At 37.6% G+C, this 20,527-nt stretch overlaps 1 protein-coding gene across 8 annotated transcripts in view; it reads left to right on the forward strand.

Annotated features, from left to right (window-relative positions):
- The window catches only part of DMAP1 (DNA methyltransferase 1 associated protein 1), a 308,165-nt gene that overhangs the window by 118,451 nt on the left and 169,187 nt on the right, over nt 1–20,527 (forward strand). For all 8 annotated transcript variants that reach the window (XR_010859253.2, XM_067140531.2, XM_067140527.2 and 5 more), the window contains one exon: nt 19,084–19,293. Coding sequence is in view for 7 of the 8 variants with exons in the window: in XM_067140526.2 (XP_066996627.2) it covers nt 19,084–19,293 (210 nt within the window). In the remaining variant the exon portion in view is untranslated. The remainder of the gene's footprint in view (nt 1–19,083; nt 19,294–20,527) is intronic.

The raw sequence follows: 20,527 nt of genomic DNA on the forward strand, positions 1-20,527 counted from the left end.
ACAAGTTGCAATGAATGTTTTTGACCGAACTAGTAATGTGCAAATTGTATTGTGTAATAAGAATTACTTTACTTAAGAATAGATTGCTGTCAGGAAGGGCAAACGAGGTGTCATTATTGAGAAGGGAGTAGCATGCTTTGGATTTAACTCAAAAATTTTCTGAAGGTGGGTGTGGGGATTACTGATAACCCACTTCAAAGTTTGGCACCTCTGCATGAGACTCTCTCCTCCATTATAATTCTGGTGCTTACAGTTTCCTAGAATATAACTTTAGAGCTCATTGCTTCATTTAGGATGATACCAACACCTTCTTTGGCTTTCTGATATCTGCTTATTCCAGAATACTTCAGTGTACTTATAGGCCTATATCATTCTTCCAGCTGAAGATCCCCATTCCCTTTCTTTTTAGTCTCGCTAATTACCAATATCTGCAGGTTATACTTTTCCATTTCATGTATGATTTCAGTTTCTTTTCATATCAGTTACATGATATTTCATGCACCGATTCTTATTGTCCTACTCTTGCTGGGTCATTGTCTTGAAATCCGTCCAGCTTCTCTTTCATATTATCACTGAATGATGGTTTGATCTTACTCGTGGGTTATTAGGAGCGGGAGCTTTTCTTTCAGTGAGCACTTTGGGTGTTAACCTAACAGGCCTGCCAAAAGAAACATACTAAGGATTGCAGAAGAAAGAGCTTCCTGCAGTACTGCCACTGACATCATAAACAAACTTGCAGAAACAAATCTACCAGAAATTTCTCAGAAATGGTGTAAAAACTTCTGGTGGAATGAATAACTGACAATTACACGAAAATGTGTACTGGCCTGTCATAGGAGACATAAATAAAGCTGCTGCTCAGTCCTATGTCAGAGATATCACGATATTTATTTAGCAGTCAAAGAGGAATACAAAAAATTGATTCTTAAAAGAAAATCTGTATGCTGGAAAGAATTTTGTTCAATCCCTACAAAAGCTAAACCTTTGTTCAGAAACTTACCAGGAAACCAAAAATTGTAAATAACCTATCTTCAGTAGAGACTGAATGTGGATATACTAAAACCACCTCAGGTACTGCAAATGTCCTATTAAACATGTTTTTACCACATGGAACAGGATACAGAAGGACAAAGAGCACTGAGAATGTCATCCACAGACCTCCCCAATACAGCTGATGATGGATTGTTCTTGCATCAAGAAGTTGAGCGAGTCAGTCTACCACAAAGTGGTAAGAAAGCATAAGGCTGGAATGGCATATCATCAGCCAACATAATAAAAAATATTCACTTCCGTCTTCCATCCTTACTTGTTATTTTGTTCAATGAGTGCCTATCTTTGAACTATTTTCCTACCATGTGGAAAATTGCAGTACTGAAGGTAATTCCTAAAGAAAGCATCTTAACAAAGTTTACAGCTAAGTCTTTCAGACCTACTGTATCTGCCTCCTGCCAGTTCTAGGAAAGATTCTAGAGATGGTAATAATCTACAGAATTATGTACCACATGCATTGTCATGGCCTGTTATCCCAATTTCAGTATGGCTTTACCCCACAAATATCTACTGAAGATGCTGTTCGCTATGCAACTGAATGGATTCAGAACAATTTCTCAAGGCAAAAATTAGGCATATTAATCTCGTAGGACATACCTGGTGCACTTGATAATGCCTGGTGTCCGAAAATTTTCTATCAACTAGAGGAAAAGCAGTGCCCACGTAATCTGTACAAAATCACTCAAGCGTACTTCAGCTGGAGAAAAGTGAAACTTCAGGTTGGAACAGCAATTTCATCTAAATACATCAACAAAGGATGCCCCCAGAGATCTACCTGCAGCCCAGGATTTTGGAATATCTTGTATGATGATGTCCTGAAAGTATCTCTCCCCATGGACTGCAAGATTGTTGCTTATGCTGACGAAGTGCTTTTGCTAATTAAAGCTGACAATGATGCTGACTTAAGCACTTGAGTGAACACAGCGCTATATATTCTATTCGACTGGGGTTTCGAAAACATGCTGCAATTTAATCCACTGAAAATTAAGGTCATATGAGAAGAAGAAATCTGATAAAGCCATAACTTGTGATGAAGTGACAGGAAATCTCACTGGAAGAGAAATCTTGCTAGAAGTTCAACTTTTATATCTGGGAGTCCTGCTGTACAAACATTTAACTTTTAGGCCACATTTTAATAAACTAGATCATAAATCACATGATTAGTCATGAGGACTAAACTCAGAAGTACTTTGTACCGCTGATACTGTATTGTGCTTCATCAGTTTGTTCTACAGTGGGCTTAGGAAAAACTTGTGCAAATTTAGAGAGGAATCTTCCTTCGAATTTCTCGTGCCTGTCGCACAGTATCTACACAAGCAGCATTTGTCCTCACTAGAATAGAGCCCGTTCTTATCCGCCTTTAAAACAGCCAAACTCACATTAATGAAGAAAAGCAGAATATCTCTTGCGACAATTCTCGAAACCACAGTGGAGAAGAACTCACTTCCTGAAATCCGGTCACCCTGGTATCCTTCCAATAGCTGCTCGGTCAAACATGACTACTATATTTACACAGGTGTCACTTGCACATCTAATATCGCTGAATCTGACAAAGTGGGATGCGCATTCATTGTCTACGAGAACAACAGCGAAGTGTTTTCAGCCTGGTATAAATTGTCATCCAGCTGCTCAGTATTTCAAGCTGAGCTGTGGGCCATCAGGTCTGCTGTGGAGTGGTATGAACACAACAGTAGTGCTCGGATACTAAGTGACTCGCTGGCAACGTTGGACACAATCGATGGCAAGCACAGTGTCAACCCAACAGCTGTTAGTATTAAGATCTACAGAACAGCAGTGCCTTCACGTCTGTCTTTCCTGGATCCGAGGATACACCGGTTCTCTTGGAAATGAAAAAGCAGACATCCTTGCAAAAGCAGCCTCCCCATCCAATACAGAAATTACCTACAACAAATCACACTCAAGTTACGCAAAAGCCCAAATCAAAACATATCTATTAAGTCAGTGGGACAACCTCTGGACATCAAGTACAAAGGGGTCTGTCACAAGGGAATTCGTTTTTCCTGACATATATAGCTTACTGCAGTGCAAAACATTACAGTAGTGCCCGAATTCATTCTTTCATTCATTTTGTCCCCAGCCATGGCAAGTTTAAGCGAACATTTTAAAATTAATATTACAGATAAAAATTTGTTCTTTTGTGAAACTTCTCAGTGGGCCATTTACTGTTCGACCTGTGCCATGTGTGGAAGGACAAGATTTGATCTTGATTGTTGCCTAAACAATTGTAATGGGGAACTCTCAAAGCCATTACACCATCTGCTTAAAAAATCCTGCTGCTACACACAGTTCCTTAAGTTCATTCACCACATCTTCAAAAATTTAGTTTCCTCTCTTTGTGTCAAGGACCAATAATTAACTGTTCAAAACTATGAACCTATTATAGGGTTCAAACTATTAGGACATTCTATAAATAAATAACATCCTAACCACAAGGCAGTGTATATCGGTTCTTCCATCTCCTCAGCCCTTGGACATTAGTCTCGTCTGCTTTCAGAGCCATTGACCAGTTGTCCTTTCACCAGAGCCTCTTTTGCCATCAATTTTCAAGGTACCTGTAGGACCCTCACAGCTACTGTGGTGTTCACGGGGTACACTAAGTCCCCATTGTACTTCATTCCTACAGGCAGTCCCTTACTTCATGCCATTGCCCATCCCCTTAGGCATGAATTAGGGCCGTGGTTCCCAACCTTTTGTGGCCCATCTCGTCTTTCTGGAGGTTGACTAACACCCCCTTTTCATTTTCATTGTATGCCTAATTTTAATTTGAAGTAAAGTGTAAATAATATAGCAGTTTTATTATTTTAAACAATTTTATTACCGTATATAAAAACAACCAAACGAGTTTTACCCGGTCACTCTTAAACAAAATAGAAAAAAATAAAATGTATATTTTTACAGAGATTTTTAAGAACAAAGAAGTGAAATAATAAACTAAGATCATTGACGTACATTAAGAAAATAGGAGTACATGTTTTCATTTGTAAATTGGAATCTGGAAAAATTGAAAAAGGTGACAGTTAAAATTTGAAAAAATAAATGAAAGTTTGCAAACTTTGCTATTGTTTTATTTTACCTTTTCCATGGATGCCTCGTGCTTGGTGAATTTCAGGTAAAGCTTGAATATCCGGCTCAATGTTCATCAAGTTCAGGCGCAAGTCTCCTTTGAGGCATATGTCCAACTTATTTCTTTGTTTTGTGAGGAGCTGGACAACAGAACTAAATCCTTTTTAAACTAAATATGTTGACTGGAACGAGATAAGTGGTTCAGGTTTTCCCCACAGTTGTAGATACGTGCCCATAACCTTCACTCAGGCTAACTCGTAACCGCTTTGCTTGAAAATAATTAGTTCGCCTCACAGTCATACTTCAGATCCAGAAACTCTGTCTGAAAGAGTTATCAAGCTTATCCACAGCTTCAAACGGGATCTAGAATCCAATCCGGAATTTGTAACTTGGTCAAATCTTCAAATCTTGATTCCTTGTCAGTTTTTAACTGGTCGAGGTGATCAGGAAAAATTAGGATTTTGTCTTCTGGGACTTCAGGAGTCTCGTAATCCGACACTGAACACCTTTTAAGGGTTGGAAACTGAATCGGCTCGTTACGGCCAATATTTACCTTGTGAATATCAAACTTGGCGAAGAATGATGAAATAGTTCATTTGGTCTTGATAAGGTTCATCTTGTTTCTTTGAAGCCTTATATTATTGACTTCGTTCGTTTTTTCAAAAATATCTGTAAATTACACAATTTCCAACTTGCGTTGCTTCAAATTCTCACTTAAAACAGGATCAGACGTGTCGAGAAAGTCAGTAACCGTGTCAAATAATTCAAAGAAACGGCACGAACAGTTTCCTTTGGAAAGCCACCTCACGGTCGTATGTAGAAGCAAGCGTTCGAATTCCTCATCATTTTCATGGCAAAGTTGTCCGAACGACGGTCATTGAGAGAATTAGCTTTGATATTGTTGACACCAGTAATAACCAGTTGCAGGGTTTCATGCAGTACACCACTCAATTTTTTTCGCAGCTAAGTGTTGGCGATGAATGACACAGTGAATAGTGATGACCTCTGGCACTTCTTTCTTACGGTGGGCTAGAAACCCAGCATGACAACCTGACATGGCAGGAGCAGCATCTGTTGCGCAAGTGCTCACGTTTGTTAGGGAAATATCTTTTTCCTCAAAATAATCTTGCACCACTTTAAAAATCGACGATCCCTTCGTATGAGTTATCAAAGTTCTAGCAAACAACATTTCCTCGGTAATTTCCTTTTGTTCATTGATAAACCTCACATAAGCTAACAAAATTGCTTTGTTATCAATCACAGTTGATACATCAATCTGCAATGCAAATTTACTTTTTCAACCTATTGGCGAGTTTGGATTCAACGTCCGTGGCCATTTCGTCAATTCGCCTGGAACCAGTATTGCTACTCAAAGGAACCTATTGACTTATTACTAGGGCCCTCGCCTAGCATGATTGCAACTTTTTTTGGTAGCTGGTGAAACAGGAGTTTTGCCAATTGTGTGAGGTTTACCACATTTAGCGATCAATAAAGACACCTCATAAGAAGCAAGAAGACCTTTGTGAAGATTGGTTGCTTGGTTTTTAAATAATTCACTCACATTAGGTCATCTATCAGCTTTAGCTTTGAGGTTTTAAGAACAACTAAGTTCTTTACTCACTTTATCACTGTGTACCCTTGATAAGTGATCTTTCATTCACGAACGCTTCATGGATTCATTACCAGTGAATGTTTTACTGGTATCGCACAAAAGACAATGTGGTAACTGCACATTTTGCCGTAACGTGATAAAACCAAATTTTAAATACTCAGCTAAATATTGACGACACTTCTTCTGTTTATGAATCCATTGTACATGATATTCTACACTTCAAAACAAATGCACAAAAACTGATGGTGAGGCACACAAAGGCTAGTTGAGACTGAAGACGAATGTAGGTCAATGGCAAGTGTATTGCGATGGCAGGAGGGGGAGGGGGCTGTGTCACCAGTCGGCCGCACTGAGCAACAACAGGTGGGGACTGTGGAGAGGGATGAGTGCAGTGAACTGGCCAGCTGAGAATAGCCTGTGACTCGTACTACCCAGCAACTTCTTCTGTACAGTACTATTTTAATTTTTCTCCCTTTGAATACTCATCGCCCCCCCCCCCCAGTTATTTATTGCCCCCCTGATAACCCAAATCGCCCACTTGGGGGCGATCGCCCGCCAGGTGGGGAACCACTGAACTAGGGGTTGGATTTATGAGGGACTTATACAATATATGAGGAAGATTACTTACCTTCACAGTGGATGCTGAAAATATCCTTCTTCCTGTAGACGCATTTGTACACATTGTTGAATGTTTCTGTGGTTCGTTGCAGTACCTGTGGGTCATTATTGTTGATTTGGTGGCAGTATTCTTCTTGAAATCATCTGTTTTTCTTGGACGATTATGATAAACTCGATATTTAAGGTAACACCAGAAGCAAAGAATCTGGTGGTGGGAGGTCAGGTGCAATTATTAGGCCATCAAACTTTTGATTAGGGTGACAGACTCATTTGACATGTGGTCTAGGAGTAACTTGTTCTTACAAGGAGACAAGAAGACTGCTCCAGACAGGCCCAGACATCTTCCACCATGTTTTGCAAACAAGATGTGCAATGCATACCAGTATCACTTACCAAAGAATCTGCTGTTTCCAGTTTACTAAGGCCAGGATTGTGTCTCTCTTTGGAGGAAATTGTTCACCATATTCTCTTCAAAATTCCCTTTGTGTAGCTGTGTTGGAGTTCGATACAATATTGAAATGGAGGGAGGATAAAGAATAACGTATGGTCTGTGGCAACATTACTCTGATATGTCACCAAACTAAATTCCTATAGTTCCAGTGTCATTTAAATAAAAATAACTGACAGAATCTGTGCAGTATGAGCAAGTACTGGTATGTGGTGTTTTTAAAACCACCCATTTCATATTGATCACTCTGTACATTCATTTGACACGCATCCTTGATGGGCCTCGTAATTTCATACTTACTATTTACAATTATAACTTCTACCAACATTGTAATATCAAAGGTCATGTGGGTAGATTAGATGGCAAATGAAGAAATACCAAATCATGTTGACGAGAAGAGAATGGTTTGGCAACGTTTGACGAAGAGAAAAGATAAAATTATAGGACGCATCTTGAGACACTTAATTAGATTGGTTTTGGAGGGAAGAGAAAGGGGTGAGAATGATACGAGACCGAGATGTGAACATGACAGAAAGATGAGAGAGCAGATGTGGGTTGCCATAGTTATGTAACCGTAAAGTTAGCCGAGGTTAGAGTGGCACGGAGCAACTTCATCAAACCATCTCTGGATTGATGACCCGACAATAAAAACACGGTATTAGCCCATTGCAAAATTGTTGAACAATAACAGTAATATTTGTTATAACTGACCTGAGAGGATATTATTTTACATGTAAAATAAGTAACAAGGGAAAGTAACTTATCCCTGTTAAAGAACCTCTATTCCTTTTTCTTCGAGGATTAAGCATACTAACAGTAAATGTCAAAAGTACAATGACCGAGCTTGATAGCTGCAGTCGCTTAAGTGCGACCAGTATCCAGTATTCGGGAGATAGTGAGTTCGAACCCCACTGTCGGCGGCCCTGAAGATGGTTTTCCGTGGTTTCCCATTTTCACTCCAGGCAAATGCTGGGGCTGTACCTTAATTAAGGTCACGGCCACTTCCTTCCAACTCCTAGCCCTTTCCTATCCCATTGTCGCCATAAGACCTATCTGTGTCGGTGCGACGTAAAGCCACTATCAAAAGTACAATGTTTCCAGAAAAAGGGGACAACTCGAGTCGATTTTAAAATTCACCATTGTCCTTCCTTTATAACAGAGGAGTATCCACAATGTAAGGGTATCACTTCAAACCTAATGTATTATTTTTTCACATAGTCAATTTTAATTTTACATCTTTGTTATTTTTACAGAATATTGCCACATCTCCACATAAAATCCATCCCATTCATCTGTGTTAACATCATGAATGATGTTAATAAGAGACTTTTACGGCAGGTGTTTTAATGTTGTCCATCACAGTTTTAGGAGAGCATCTGTGTATTTCTGATTGACAAGTGGTCAGGCATTTTTGAGCATGTTGCTTTTGACATACATCAAGCGCAACGGCCATTTCATTTGAGTGCTGCGACTGCACCATATGTGAGAACTGATTGAACTAAATCGAATACAAGCAGTAAGGATGTTTTTTCTGTATGTACTTGATAAATAGCAAAGATGTAGGAAATAGTTGGCATTTAAAAAAAGTTCATTTGGCTTGGAGAGACCCCCCTTTAAGTGATAGACAGTATAAGTTTCACTATAATTCATGGTCCATAAGATTTTATTTAGTTTTACATGTATATGTAAAGGGAAAATGGTATATTTTTTGAAAATTGGGATGCAGCATTGGACAACTACCTGAAGTTTCTACTGATTTTTGGATGTGGTTCTTAAGTATCTTATAATCTTTTAAATTAGGGCAGATTCTATCCATCTTCATGACATGATTACTGTATTTCATAATCATCACGTTTGGTATATTCTGGAGTGTTTCCTACATCTACATATTAACATTTCTTTTTCAAAACAGTCCGTGGTATACGTGATAACCCTGAATTTCTTGTTCAGGGGTAAAGGAGGAACATTTGTGAATAGTCTGGTGCATTTACAATTCTGTGAGTGCAGTTGTGTTAGTGCTGTGTGAAGGTACACATGGCCTCTCTCATACAATTTCCCGTTGATAGTGGAGTACATGCGGTTATCAGGCTTTCCCCATTAAGTAGCTATCAGTACCAAAGATTCACTGAAATTTGTGTGAAATGTATGGACCAGACATCACTAGTGACAGTATGGTCAGAAGATGGTGCAGAAAATTTATGGTGGAAATATTTCAGCTAGCAATTCTGCAGAACAGGTGCCTCAAAACGTTTGCACTCTCTTGTTAGTTTCCACAGATTCCTTGCTCTCTGCTGCATGAAATCATCATTCAGAGACTGGAATTTCGAAAGTCATGTGCAAGATGGTATGATGAAGAAGGCACCCGATTCCTCAAATGCATCTTAACTGGGATGAAAAATGTATATCCCATGTCACGCCAGAGACAAAGCGGCACAGTAGATCACCCCTGAGGCAGAAATTCAAGCAAACATTGTCCAAATTGAATGATGGAATTTCAGCCAATTCAATACTGTATAATGTAATCTTGTAGATTACTTAATTAACATATTATATTTTATAAAAACGTACATGTTTTGGCTCTTTGAGTCATCGTCAGCATTGGAATGGACATACATAAGTGTACTTTACTAATCTATAAAGTCTGTTTGAAACAATTTAACATAAAATATGTATTGAAATCTAATGCAGTAAAATACAATGATGACAGCAAAATCATATATATAAATTTGGCTACATCCACTGAAATCTTTGTTTCATAGGTAAAAAGATTTATAACATTGCTGTTGTCTCATATATAGTCAATACGGAAATTGAAATGCTGATTTGATATTAATCTTCATAACTGTGGCAGATGTAGCAGAGGTCATGTAATTTTTTGTATAAATGGGCCTAAGAATGAGGAAAATATAAAATTACAGTATGTAGAAAACAAAATAGTCATAGTGCAGTATATGGGAATATGTGTTGAATGTCTACTCACCTCGTGGGTCGATTGAGCATTGTATAAATGTTTGTGAGCTGTTATCCAGCACAGACTAATCTAAAGCAGAACATGCAAGGCTAGCAGAGCCTGTCGGGTGGGTACAGTGGGAGGGGTTGTGGGGGTGGGGGGGAGGGATTAATGGAGAATAGGAGTTAGGTGAATGGGTTGAGGGTGAAAGAAATCACGTTATATTTAGTTTGAAGTTATGATTGAAGGTTTCTCCTAGAATAGTGGTTTCTAACATTTTCAGTCTTGTTACCCCTATGACCTATCAGGAAAACCGATTATACCACCCCGCTTTAAAATATTATCAAAGGAAACAACACATGCATACAAATAGCCTTTATTAATCATAAAATTGCACAAAAATATACTTAATTACAATTTCCTTAATTAGTGACAGTTATAGTGAAGGTTGGAATTGTTTTGCATTCGCAAGTTATTTTATGTTAGGTTTAATTTCGATCAACGCACGTCTCAAATTGTGATCCACAGTGGGACGGTTCCTGGCCTTTGTTTTTACTGTTAGTAAAGTTGAGAAACCACTTTCACATCTATAAGTGGTAGCAAAATGTATTAATCTTAGAGCTCTGTCAGCTATAGTAAGAGAATTGACCACCTCCTTTTTGCCAAAATGTACCGAGGTCATCATTTTGAAATTCCACTTTGAAAGTGCTATTCTCGCATTGTCCGAGAAATTCTATGAAAATGTCTTCACTAGAAAATTGTCTTGATATCCAAGAATTCGGTTGACAATTGTCCATGTCTGGGAAGTATTCCCTCAGTGAGTCTATTACTGCAGTTAATTGGTGAATCACAGAGTTTTCAAACGTGATTTTTTCAGATTCGTAATTTACCAGTTGCTCACACAGTTGTGTAAACATCGACATATCGCCAACTTGAACTCTGCGTTGGTAAAGTTCCAAGTTACACAGAAAACTTCCAACTTTATTCTGTGCTGTCAGTATATTCATCATATTTCCTAGTAATGAGATATTCAGACTGTTAATTTCACTGAAAAAAATCAGCAAGATACGCCAGCATTTCGGCAAATGTTTTGTCTTTTATTTTTGTGTATAACTCTATTTCTTTTGTGTTGTCTGGTTGGTTTTCGAGAGCTCATAAACCCTGTTTAAAACTCTCTCTCTCGACAACCAGCATACCTCTGTGTTGTACAAAGGATCATTAAATTTGGCACCAACTTCATCGCACAAAACTTTGAATAATCTGGAATTCATAGCGCTGCCACAAATATGATTCACAATCTTTACTACGCCACACAACATGCTTAGTAAATCTGAAGGAAGCGTCTTAACAGCCAAAGCAGTGATAAAATGAAACTTGAGGGGCAACTTGTTTCACAGGTGCTTGAAATCCAGAACGAATACCCATCATGGAAGGCGCCAACTAGCTTTGACCAGTCCAGTCCTTTTTCCTCAATAAACTGTTTTAGCGTGTTGAATACATCTTTACCGCGAGGTGTGGTGGGCAATGACTTGCAGAACAAGTATTCCTCTTTTACACGGTCATCTTTAATGTTACAGGTCATTATCCTCATGTTTGTTCCGTATTGAATGATGTTGATCACAGCAATTATAATAAGAAGTATTTCTTGTCCATCTATTCAATACAAATCACCTTTATTGGTGTTCATATTTTTATAAATTAATTCTTCTAAGGGACATGTTTTGCTCTTATAAAGAGCATCTTCAGCCATTAATTTTAATCTTAAAATGATGTTTGTGAACAGTTGTAAACATATTAAAACGACAGTAGTCAAAATTAAAATTACAGTAGTCTAAAAATCTAATTACATCACATCTAAAAAACAACTTTAAAAAACTTCAAAAATGTGATAATTTGAACATTTAAAATTACCACAATGTCCATTCAAAACCTTGTGTCTGGAACTATTATTGAATCTTCATCTTAAAAACAGTAGTAAATGTTTTTCTATATAAACAGCACCAAGGTGAACATCATTCTTACGGAAAAACGAAAATTAAAATGCAACTTATGTGATGTAGTATTTCCAGAATGTAAGTTAAAATAGAGTGCCCACAAGCTAAATTGTGAAAACACAATGATCTATATTGCTTTAAACACAACAGGCAGGACATAGAACGAATGCAGGAGTCAAATGTGGGCTCTAGTTGAAAATAATGTTTGACTTGTTTACAAATGTAGGTCGTAAGCATGCGTCATGTTACGCAAATTTGCGAGGTATAGATATCCTGGTCTATTGTTGTGAATGAATGTTCACAGTCTGTCATATGCTGACTCATTGCTGAGGTATTTTTGGACATTGTAATACTCTTGATATCTAGATATAGGTAGATTTAGATATTACAGTCAATACGGACCTTGACATATGAATTTCATTTCTTGTAAACATTGTCTGTCAGGAAAATCATATGCTCTGCCTTCTAGTATTGACAGTGCCTTTGTCCCAGGGCAGGGTTGAAAAAAAGTTTTTGTTGTTGTTGTATTTTGAAGGAAAACAACAGGTTTAATTTCAAATATTTAGTTTTAAACCAGTTGTGGCCTCTTATGAATTATATATGCACATTGTCAACTCAAAGAGAAGTAAATAGTAAGTTATACTCTTGCTCAAAATTAAGTTTTACTGGCAAATTAAAATCAGAATCACAAATTATTATACAAGGTTGGGGCATAAATCATGGCTACTTTTTTCCCTCAAATTTTTACAATGCTACCATTCAGTGGTTATACATCGGATAGCATAGCACTCATAGATATATGGACACTGCACAAGATGGTGGTGCATTGGACCAGAACAATGAACAGGGCATTGGGACTGCAGTAGTGAGTCAGTCTCTGTGCAGATGGATGTAACGATGTAAGTACTGGAGCACCCACCATGTTCACCAGACTTGTCTGTGTGCAGTTTTGACCTCATCACTAAAGTGAAAGAACCATGAGAGATGGTTTGGGACACACGAGGACATTGCCAACACTGTGAAACATAAGATTGCAAAATTTACACATGGCAAGGTGACTGATATCCAACATCGAAGTACATCAGAGGGATATGTGATGATAAAAATTGGTTCATGAGGAGCCAGTATGGATTTAGAAATAAATTTTCTTGTGATGCACAACTGGTGGGATTTCAGCAGGACATATCAGATCAATTGGATTCAGGAGGTCAGTTAGATTGCATAGCCATAGATATTTCCAAAGCCTTTGATAGAGTGGAACATGGAATATTAATAAAGAAATTGGAGGGAATAGAATTGGACGTAAGGGTTACACGTTGGATAAAAACATTTCTAAATTCAGGGTTCAGAAAGTCAAAGTAGGAAATAATGTATCTCAGGAAGAGAAAGTTTGGAAGGGAATTGCACAGGGTAGTATAATCGGTCCGTTACATTTCTTAATATACGCAAATGATTTAGGGAACAATATAACATAAAAAATAAGATTGTATTCAGATGACATAATTGTTTATAGGGAAATAAACAACATTGAGGTTTGTTCAGAATTACAAAGGGACCTTGAAAGTATCCAACAATGGGTTGAAGAAAATAATATGAAGGTTAATGGAGGCAAATCAACTGTTACAACTTTTACAAACTGGATCTTTAAAACTGAATTTGAATATACTTTGGATGAGGTAGTTATCCCAAAAGATGGCAAGTGCAAATACTTAGGTGTGAGATTTGAAAGTAATTTGCACTGGAAGGGTCATGTTGATGACATTGTTGGGAAAGCATACAGATCGTTAAATGTCATAATGAGGCTACTTAAAGGATGCAACAAAGAATTAAAAGAAAAAAGTTACTTGAGTAAGGTTTGTCCATTATTGGAATATGCAAACTGTTTGGGATCCTCACCAAGAATACCTAATAAAAGAAATAGATAGTGTGCAGAGGAAAGCAGCAAGATTTGTAACAGGGGATTTCAGGAGAAAGAGTAGTGTATCAGAAATGTTAAAGGAACTTGGGTGGGAAACTTTAAGTAAGAGAAGGGAAAAAACTAGACTTACAGGATTATATAGAGCCTATACTAGAGAAGAAGCATGGGGAGATATCCGGGAGAGGCTTCAGTTGGAAAATAATTATATCGGCAGGACTGACCACAAATATAAAATTAGAAGGAATTTTAGCAGAAGTGATTGGGGTAAATTTTCATTCATTGGGAAGGGTGTGAAGGAGTGGAACAGTTTACCAGGGGTAGTGTTTGATCCTTTTCCAAAATCTGTACAGATATTCAAGAACAGAATAAACAGCAACAGAGAAAATAAATGAAGTGTTAGAGGGCATTTGACCAGTGCAGGTTATTGTAAATAAAAAAATGTGTGTGAATAAATAATTCCATCCCCTGGTCTAAGGAGTTTGGACAGCCAAAGTAGGGGACTGCCTGTAGGGGTGAAGTACAGTGGGGACTTCGAGGGCCCTGGGACCGCTACGGTAGCTGTGAAGGCCCTTCAGGAACTCTGAAAAGTGGTGGCAAAAGGGGCTCTGGTTAAGATGCAGCAGGTCATTATGCTACTTAGGTTCCAGAATGGGTTAAAAAAAAAAAAAAAAGTAAATAAGTAAATAAATGCAATGTAAATATTAATCTTATACCAGTTTTATAGTATCATTTGAAGTAATTCCACATACTGTATATCAGTTGACTATATTTGTAAGTAGTACAGGAGATATTATAAGTAGAATTTTGTAAACAATATAAGTTTATTAAGGATGAGCAGTGTGTTTAATAGAAAACATTGTTAGCGTAAATTGTATAATATTGTATTATAGGAAAATTTTCTTCTCTTGTTAAATTAATATTTAGTGCTTGACAATAATGTATTTTAGTGTACCATTTGCCACCGAGGTAGACACCTCATTTGCAAATAAAGAGATTTTGATCTCCTTCATTGTTGGCAACATGTTGTGGACTATCTAGGGGACTATTTTGAGGGTTTACCATAAAGGTTAACTAACTTCATACATTCCACTCCCATTTTCCCCACTCCCATCTGTATATATCCATTTGTCTGGTAGATCCTGCATTCATGCGGAAAGAAATGGTTACCATGACTTACGTCTCAACCCTCGTATTTTGAGAACTTCCATCACTATTGTACTGTATTCATACAGAAATGTTACTTTAAATTATTACAATGTTAAGAAACTAAGCACAAAATAGCTAGTGACTCTTGCACAATATTAAAAATAAACCTTTAAATGGAATTATAATGATTTGAACATCAAAAGGTGAAAACAACTATAGGCTGTCTGATATAAACCCAGATTGAACGCACAGTGTTTGTTCTCTGTGCTATGGCAGCTGAGTATGGGGGTGTGCACATAGTTCTTGACCTTGCAAGCAGCCTGCACGTGTCGCCAGTCTGAATCTCAGCTGTTAACATGGTGGGACACTTATTGCAACACCGTATTTTCGTATGTAAAAGTCCTTGTTTCATCTTAATGGTCGTGTTAACAGTCATAACTCTCGCTATTGGTTGTGCAGAAAATTTTAATGGTTTGGTGTGCTGTTAGTGGAAGACGAATAATTGGGCCTATTCTGTTTTGAGACGACAGAAAACACAGAGAGGTACCAAGATGACATTTTGATACTGTTCTTCCATCAGTTAATAGAAGAAAAATTGTGTGGGTGGTTTCAACAAGATTCAGCCCCTGCTCACACAGCAAAAGATTCCCTTCTTACGATCTCGAAAGTGTTTGCAGACAGAGTGATCAGTACTGGTCTATTTCCCCCTCGTTCTCCAGATCTTAACAGTGTGTGATTTTTACTTGTGGGGTAAACTGGAAAAAAAAAAAAAAAAAAAAAGTGTGTATTGAACAAATCCTTGAACATTGGCGGAACTGAAAGAAAACATTATGAAGGAAATCAGAAACATTACAGTAGCAGAACTCATTCGTGTCAGCCAGAATGTGGTTACCAAATACAATGCCTGTATAACCCAGGAAGACGATGCTTCCAGCACCTTTCATAAGGTAAGATTTCATGTAAGATTTTATACACACTTAAAGCAGGGCAGACACGCACGACATAAGTTCGGCTGAGGCAGCTACCGTAGCGCAGAGTACAAACACCATGCGTTTGGTCTTAGTTTATATGAGAGACTCTGTATACAGTATGTATGAGAGTTATTCTCTTTTTCTTTTATGTTTAGTGTTTATATTTTCACATAACTGTTAAATAGTTTAAACCAGGCATGTCAAGATCACGAGCTGAATGACAGCTCTGCGTGCACGAGAAACAGTTTCCTTCTTTTTTAGGTTTAATACTGTTATCATATGTTTTCTTGCAGGTAGCTGTAAATTAATTACTCAAAATACTTTCGGTAGACTGAAGAACCTAACAGTTATGAAATAAGAGTTGAAACTGAAAGGAAATGGCTTCGGATATTATAAACAAAAAACAAAAAATAGTCTTTCATATAAGGACATATATAATTAAATGAGTTCAACTGCTTTGTAATCACCATGTACTATGAAAATAAATAATTACTTTAAAGTTTGCTATAAAGTATGAAGTATGAAATAAAAGGCATTTACCGAGCGAGTTGGCCATGCATTTAGGGTCTTGCAGCTGTGAGCTTTCATTCAGGAGATAGCAGGTTCAAACCTCACTGTTGGCAGCTCTGAAGATGGTTTTCCATTGTTTCCCAATTTCTCACCAGGCACATGCTGGGGCTGTACCTTAATTAAAGCCATAACTGCTTCCTTCCTACTCCTAGCCCACTAAATTTTTTGGCAAGTAATTGTACTTTAGGGGTTTTCGGATAATGTCTTAGTACACTAGCGAGGAACGATTACTGTTATCAAGTTACGAAATCCATGTAAGCTAAGCCGCATGTAACTGCTAGTTTATGTGTATAAGAAAACGTAGAGGTACAGTAATACTGCCTTCCCCCCCCAATCGCTACATGATCAATCAGATAATCCTTCACTTACTCTAATCATCCAAGTTACGTTTTCTCATAATTCCACCCCTCTTTTGTCTAGTCCAGTAGCCCTCATTTTCATTTGTAGTGTCCCATGATGTGCCCTGTCAAAAGTCTTGGTTAGATCAATAGTGATACAGCCCACTCGACGACCTGAACCTAAAATATCTGCTATATCTTTGTGGAATCCTACAAATTGAGCCTCACTGGAATAACCTTGCCTAAACCCGAACTGCCTTCTGTCAAACCAGTTAGTAATTTTGCAAATGTGTCTTAATAGAATTATCAAGAATGCTTTCCCAGAGCTTACAAGCAACACATGTCAGGCATGTTAGATAACGAGCAGTATCTCAAGAATATTAATTGTAATGCAAAGAGGTTAAGTCTACATTGGAGACATATATTTTACTGCCCCACCTCAAGCACTTCGGTTCACAAAAATTCTCTGCTTATAAAATTGTGTGAGATATTTAACAAAATATCTACAGAAACCAGACAAATAGATTTTGCCTTTCCATTCACTTTATTTTTAAACATTTTGGAACAATATTTACTTCACAATGAATTGCGCATTGGAGGAAATTGATTTTGCACTGAAATGCGATGTATATATTGCCACAGTTGTTTACATTATGTTAACTTGGTGTACCTGTGTTTGAGTTTGTAGAATAATAGTCTTATTTTTCTTTTCTTCCCCTTTAAGTTTGATATTTTACATATAATGCCTTACACAGAAAATATAATATGTTAACTTTTAATCTGTATTACGTCAGTTTTGATTTTCTGTTTATGTTGTTATTTATTTACGTAAGATATACAACATATATCGGAAGAATTTTTTACCATTCATTGTAAACTTGCCTTCACAAATCTTGGCAGTTTGTTGTGCGGAGAGAGAGTGAGTGACAGAGGGGGGGGGGGGGGGGGAGAAAATATCTTAGATAGAGACTGATGTAGTTTTCAGCACGGAAATGTTGTGTAAGCCAAAGGTGAGAGGGAGTATCCGCTCTATCGAATGAATATGACAGTCTCTCAAGAAATCCTGCCTCCGTACTATGTACCATGCATGTTTCCCCATCTGGCAAGTTATCTACAGTGTAGTATAATTGGGGTGATATACCGTGGTTAAGAATATGATCATAAATCAAAGAAATGGAGCAAAAGGGGAAATCAACAGCAGTTTTGATTAATCATGTAAATTCATTGAATCTAGGGACTGTCTGGTGAATAGAAGGAAATATGATCATTGTGAAAGGAAACTTCTGATAATATTTCCTGCCGTAGAATTCTGTTGTACAAGAGTGAGAATAAAAATAATGATTGAGGTAGTGGAAGCAGTGATAAATAATTTGTATCATATAGCAGTAAAAGTGGATGAAGTTAAGTAGGAGGGGTATGACACTGTTAAAATGGCTGTATTGAGTAATTACCTAAGTTAGCATGATGTTGACACAAGGTCTTTTTGTTTAGGCCATTTTTAGTAATCACATGAATCTATTAGCAAGGGAATAGGATGGAATGCAACAATTATTCACAATAAATAAATATAATATTCATCATTCTGTAGGTCATTAGGAACCAGGAATGAGTGATTATGGTGCTTGGTAAATGTAATTTTTCAAATTCCATGGAAGTATAAACACAGGAATATCAAAGCTGAGCTTCTTCTTCTTCTTCTTCTTATGTTATCCAGGGATCTCCTAGGTTGGGCTGTGGATCATTGACCTCCATCCACTTCTGGCACGCCCCTGGAGACGCAAGGGATGCATATCGGTCCTGGGGTACTCCTTAGATCTTTGTTCTGATCCACTTTTATGCTTCATATGGGCTATTATTACGATAGGCTCACCACACCCAAAGAGTAGGCCTATTCCAATAACTGTTATTCTTTTTTGAGCGAGAGATGGTGGGGGGTTTTCTGTTGTTGCTTATGCATCATTCCAGGTACTCTTCATTTGAAATATAGTCTGTGTTCTATAAAATATATTTTCAAGGACTTGTTCATATTACCTGTAACATGAAAATTTGGCTTTGAATGAAAATAGTCAGATGTTGGATATTACAGGGTTTTTTTGTTTTTTTGTTAAAAATGTACTGTAAATCATGAACAGCCATCGGATTTATGAGATTATTTATAATTTCTTTTCTTCCTTACATTGGAGTTTTGTTGCAGCATGCTAAGTCATTCATAGTCTTTTCTACATACCTTCCTTCCATCTCCTTTATATTGTTGAAATTTCATGTGAAATAGATCTATTTATGAAGTTAATATCAAATTTTCTTTCTTGATGTAGCTTTCTTTAGATATTTGTAATTCTTTTCAATCTATGTATGATTCATTGTTTCTTGAATTCTTATTTCAGACAACATGGCTGACATACGTGATATATTGGAATTAGACCGGCCATTGAGCCCAGAAATAACTAAAGAGATAATATTCGGAACAGACAAGCAGAAGAAAAAGACAACTCCAAATAGGGTTCAGAAGCGTCCAGAAGGCATGCACAGAGAAGTATTTGCCCTTCTCTGTACAGATAACAAGGATGGACCTCCATTATTTCCTACAGATACTGGTAAGACCTTCTTTCAAAAAAAAAAAAAAGTAAATGTGTTAAGAGCAATGTGTGGTGATATTAGTGTGCATGTTAGTTATTTGCTATTCCTTCACCACTTCTCTAAATAAAATAGTTCTGAGACTGCATTGCAAACAAAAGTAGTTTTTTGTGCACAAGCAGAGTTGGGAAGTAGGCCTAATTGAGTAAAAGTAATTGAATTACTTGTAACGATTACTTCTTTAGTCATTTTTACTCTTAATACCATATTTGCTCGTGTATAACTCGCCACCGCGTATATCTCGCACCCCATTTTTAACATTTGAAATTTCAGGGGAAAAATCCCCCACACATAACTCGCATTAATTTCTGATGTCATAAAGACATATGGTACATACAGGAAATAAAGTTTGGGTATTCTGTGGACGTGCCTACATTAAATATTGGGACTGTACCAATTGCTGTGACCGGGCGAGTTGGCCATGCGGTTAGCGGCGCATTGCTGTGAGTTTGCATCCGGGAGATAGTGGGTTCGAACCCCACTGTCAGCAGTCCTGAAGGTGGTTTTCTGTGCTAGTACTGGCAGAGTATATGATTCGAATCCACCTCGCATTGAGATATGTAGATAGATAGGTATACTAACACAGACTTTTTGTAGAACATTTTACGCAGAACAATTCCTACCCGCATGTTTAGCCAGCTTGAGCTAAAATGTTGCACGAACGGCCGTTTTTTCTTCGACTTCGACTTGCTTCACTGAAATAATTACTGCTTGCCTTCCTTTGATCATAGATGAAGGTTTCTATACATAAGCCTTTTTCGAGAAATGCATAATTGAGATGTGCATAATACCGGGCGAGTGGGCCGTGCAGTTAGTCGCGCGCAGCTGTGAGTTTGTATCTGGGAGACAGTGGATTCGAACTCCACTGTCAGCAGCCCTGAAGATGGTTTTCTGTGGTTTTCCCATTTTTGTAAGAGGAAATTCTGGGGCTGTACCTTAATTAAGGCCATGGCCGCTTCCTTGCCATCCACCCGTATCCTATCCCATTGTCACCATAAGACTTATCTTTGTCAGTGCAACGTAAAGCAGATTGTAAATGCTTAATAGAATGGTAAAAACTGCATCAAAATCCATCCAGTGATTCTTGAGATTAGTAGTCACAGACAGACAGAATCGAGGACTTTGTTTTATTCTAAGTACAAATACGGAACAAAGAATTACATTTATCAATTGTAACATCTTTACATTAAATTA

Source organism: Anabrus simplex, chromosome 2, assembly GCF_040414725.1.
Source record: "Anabrus simplex isolate iqAnaSimp1 chromosome 2, ASM4041472v1, whole genome shotgun sequence".
Lineage (NCBI taxonomy): Eukaryota > Metazoa > Arthropoda > Insecta > Orthoptera > Tettigoniidae > Anabrus > Anabrus simplex.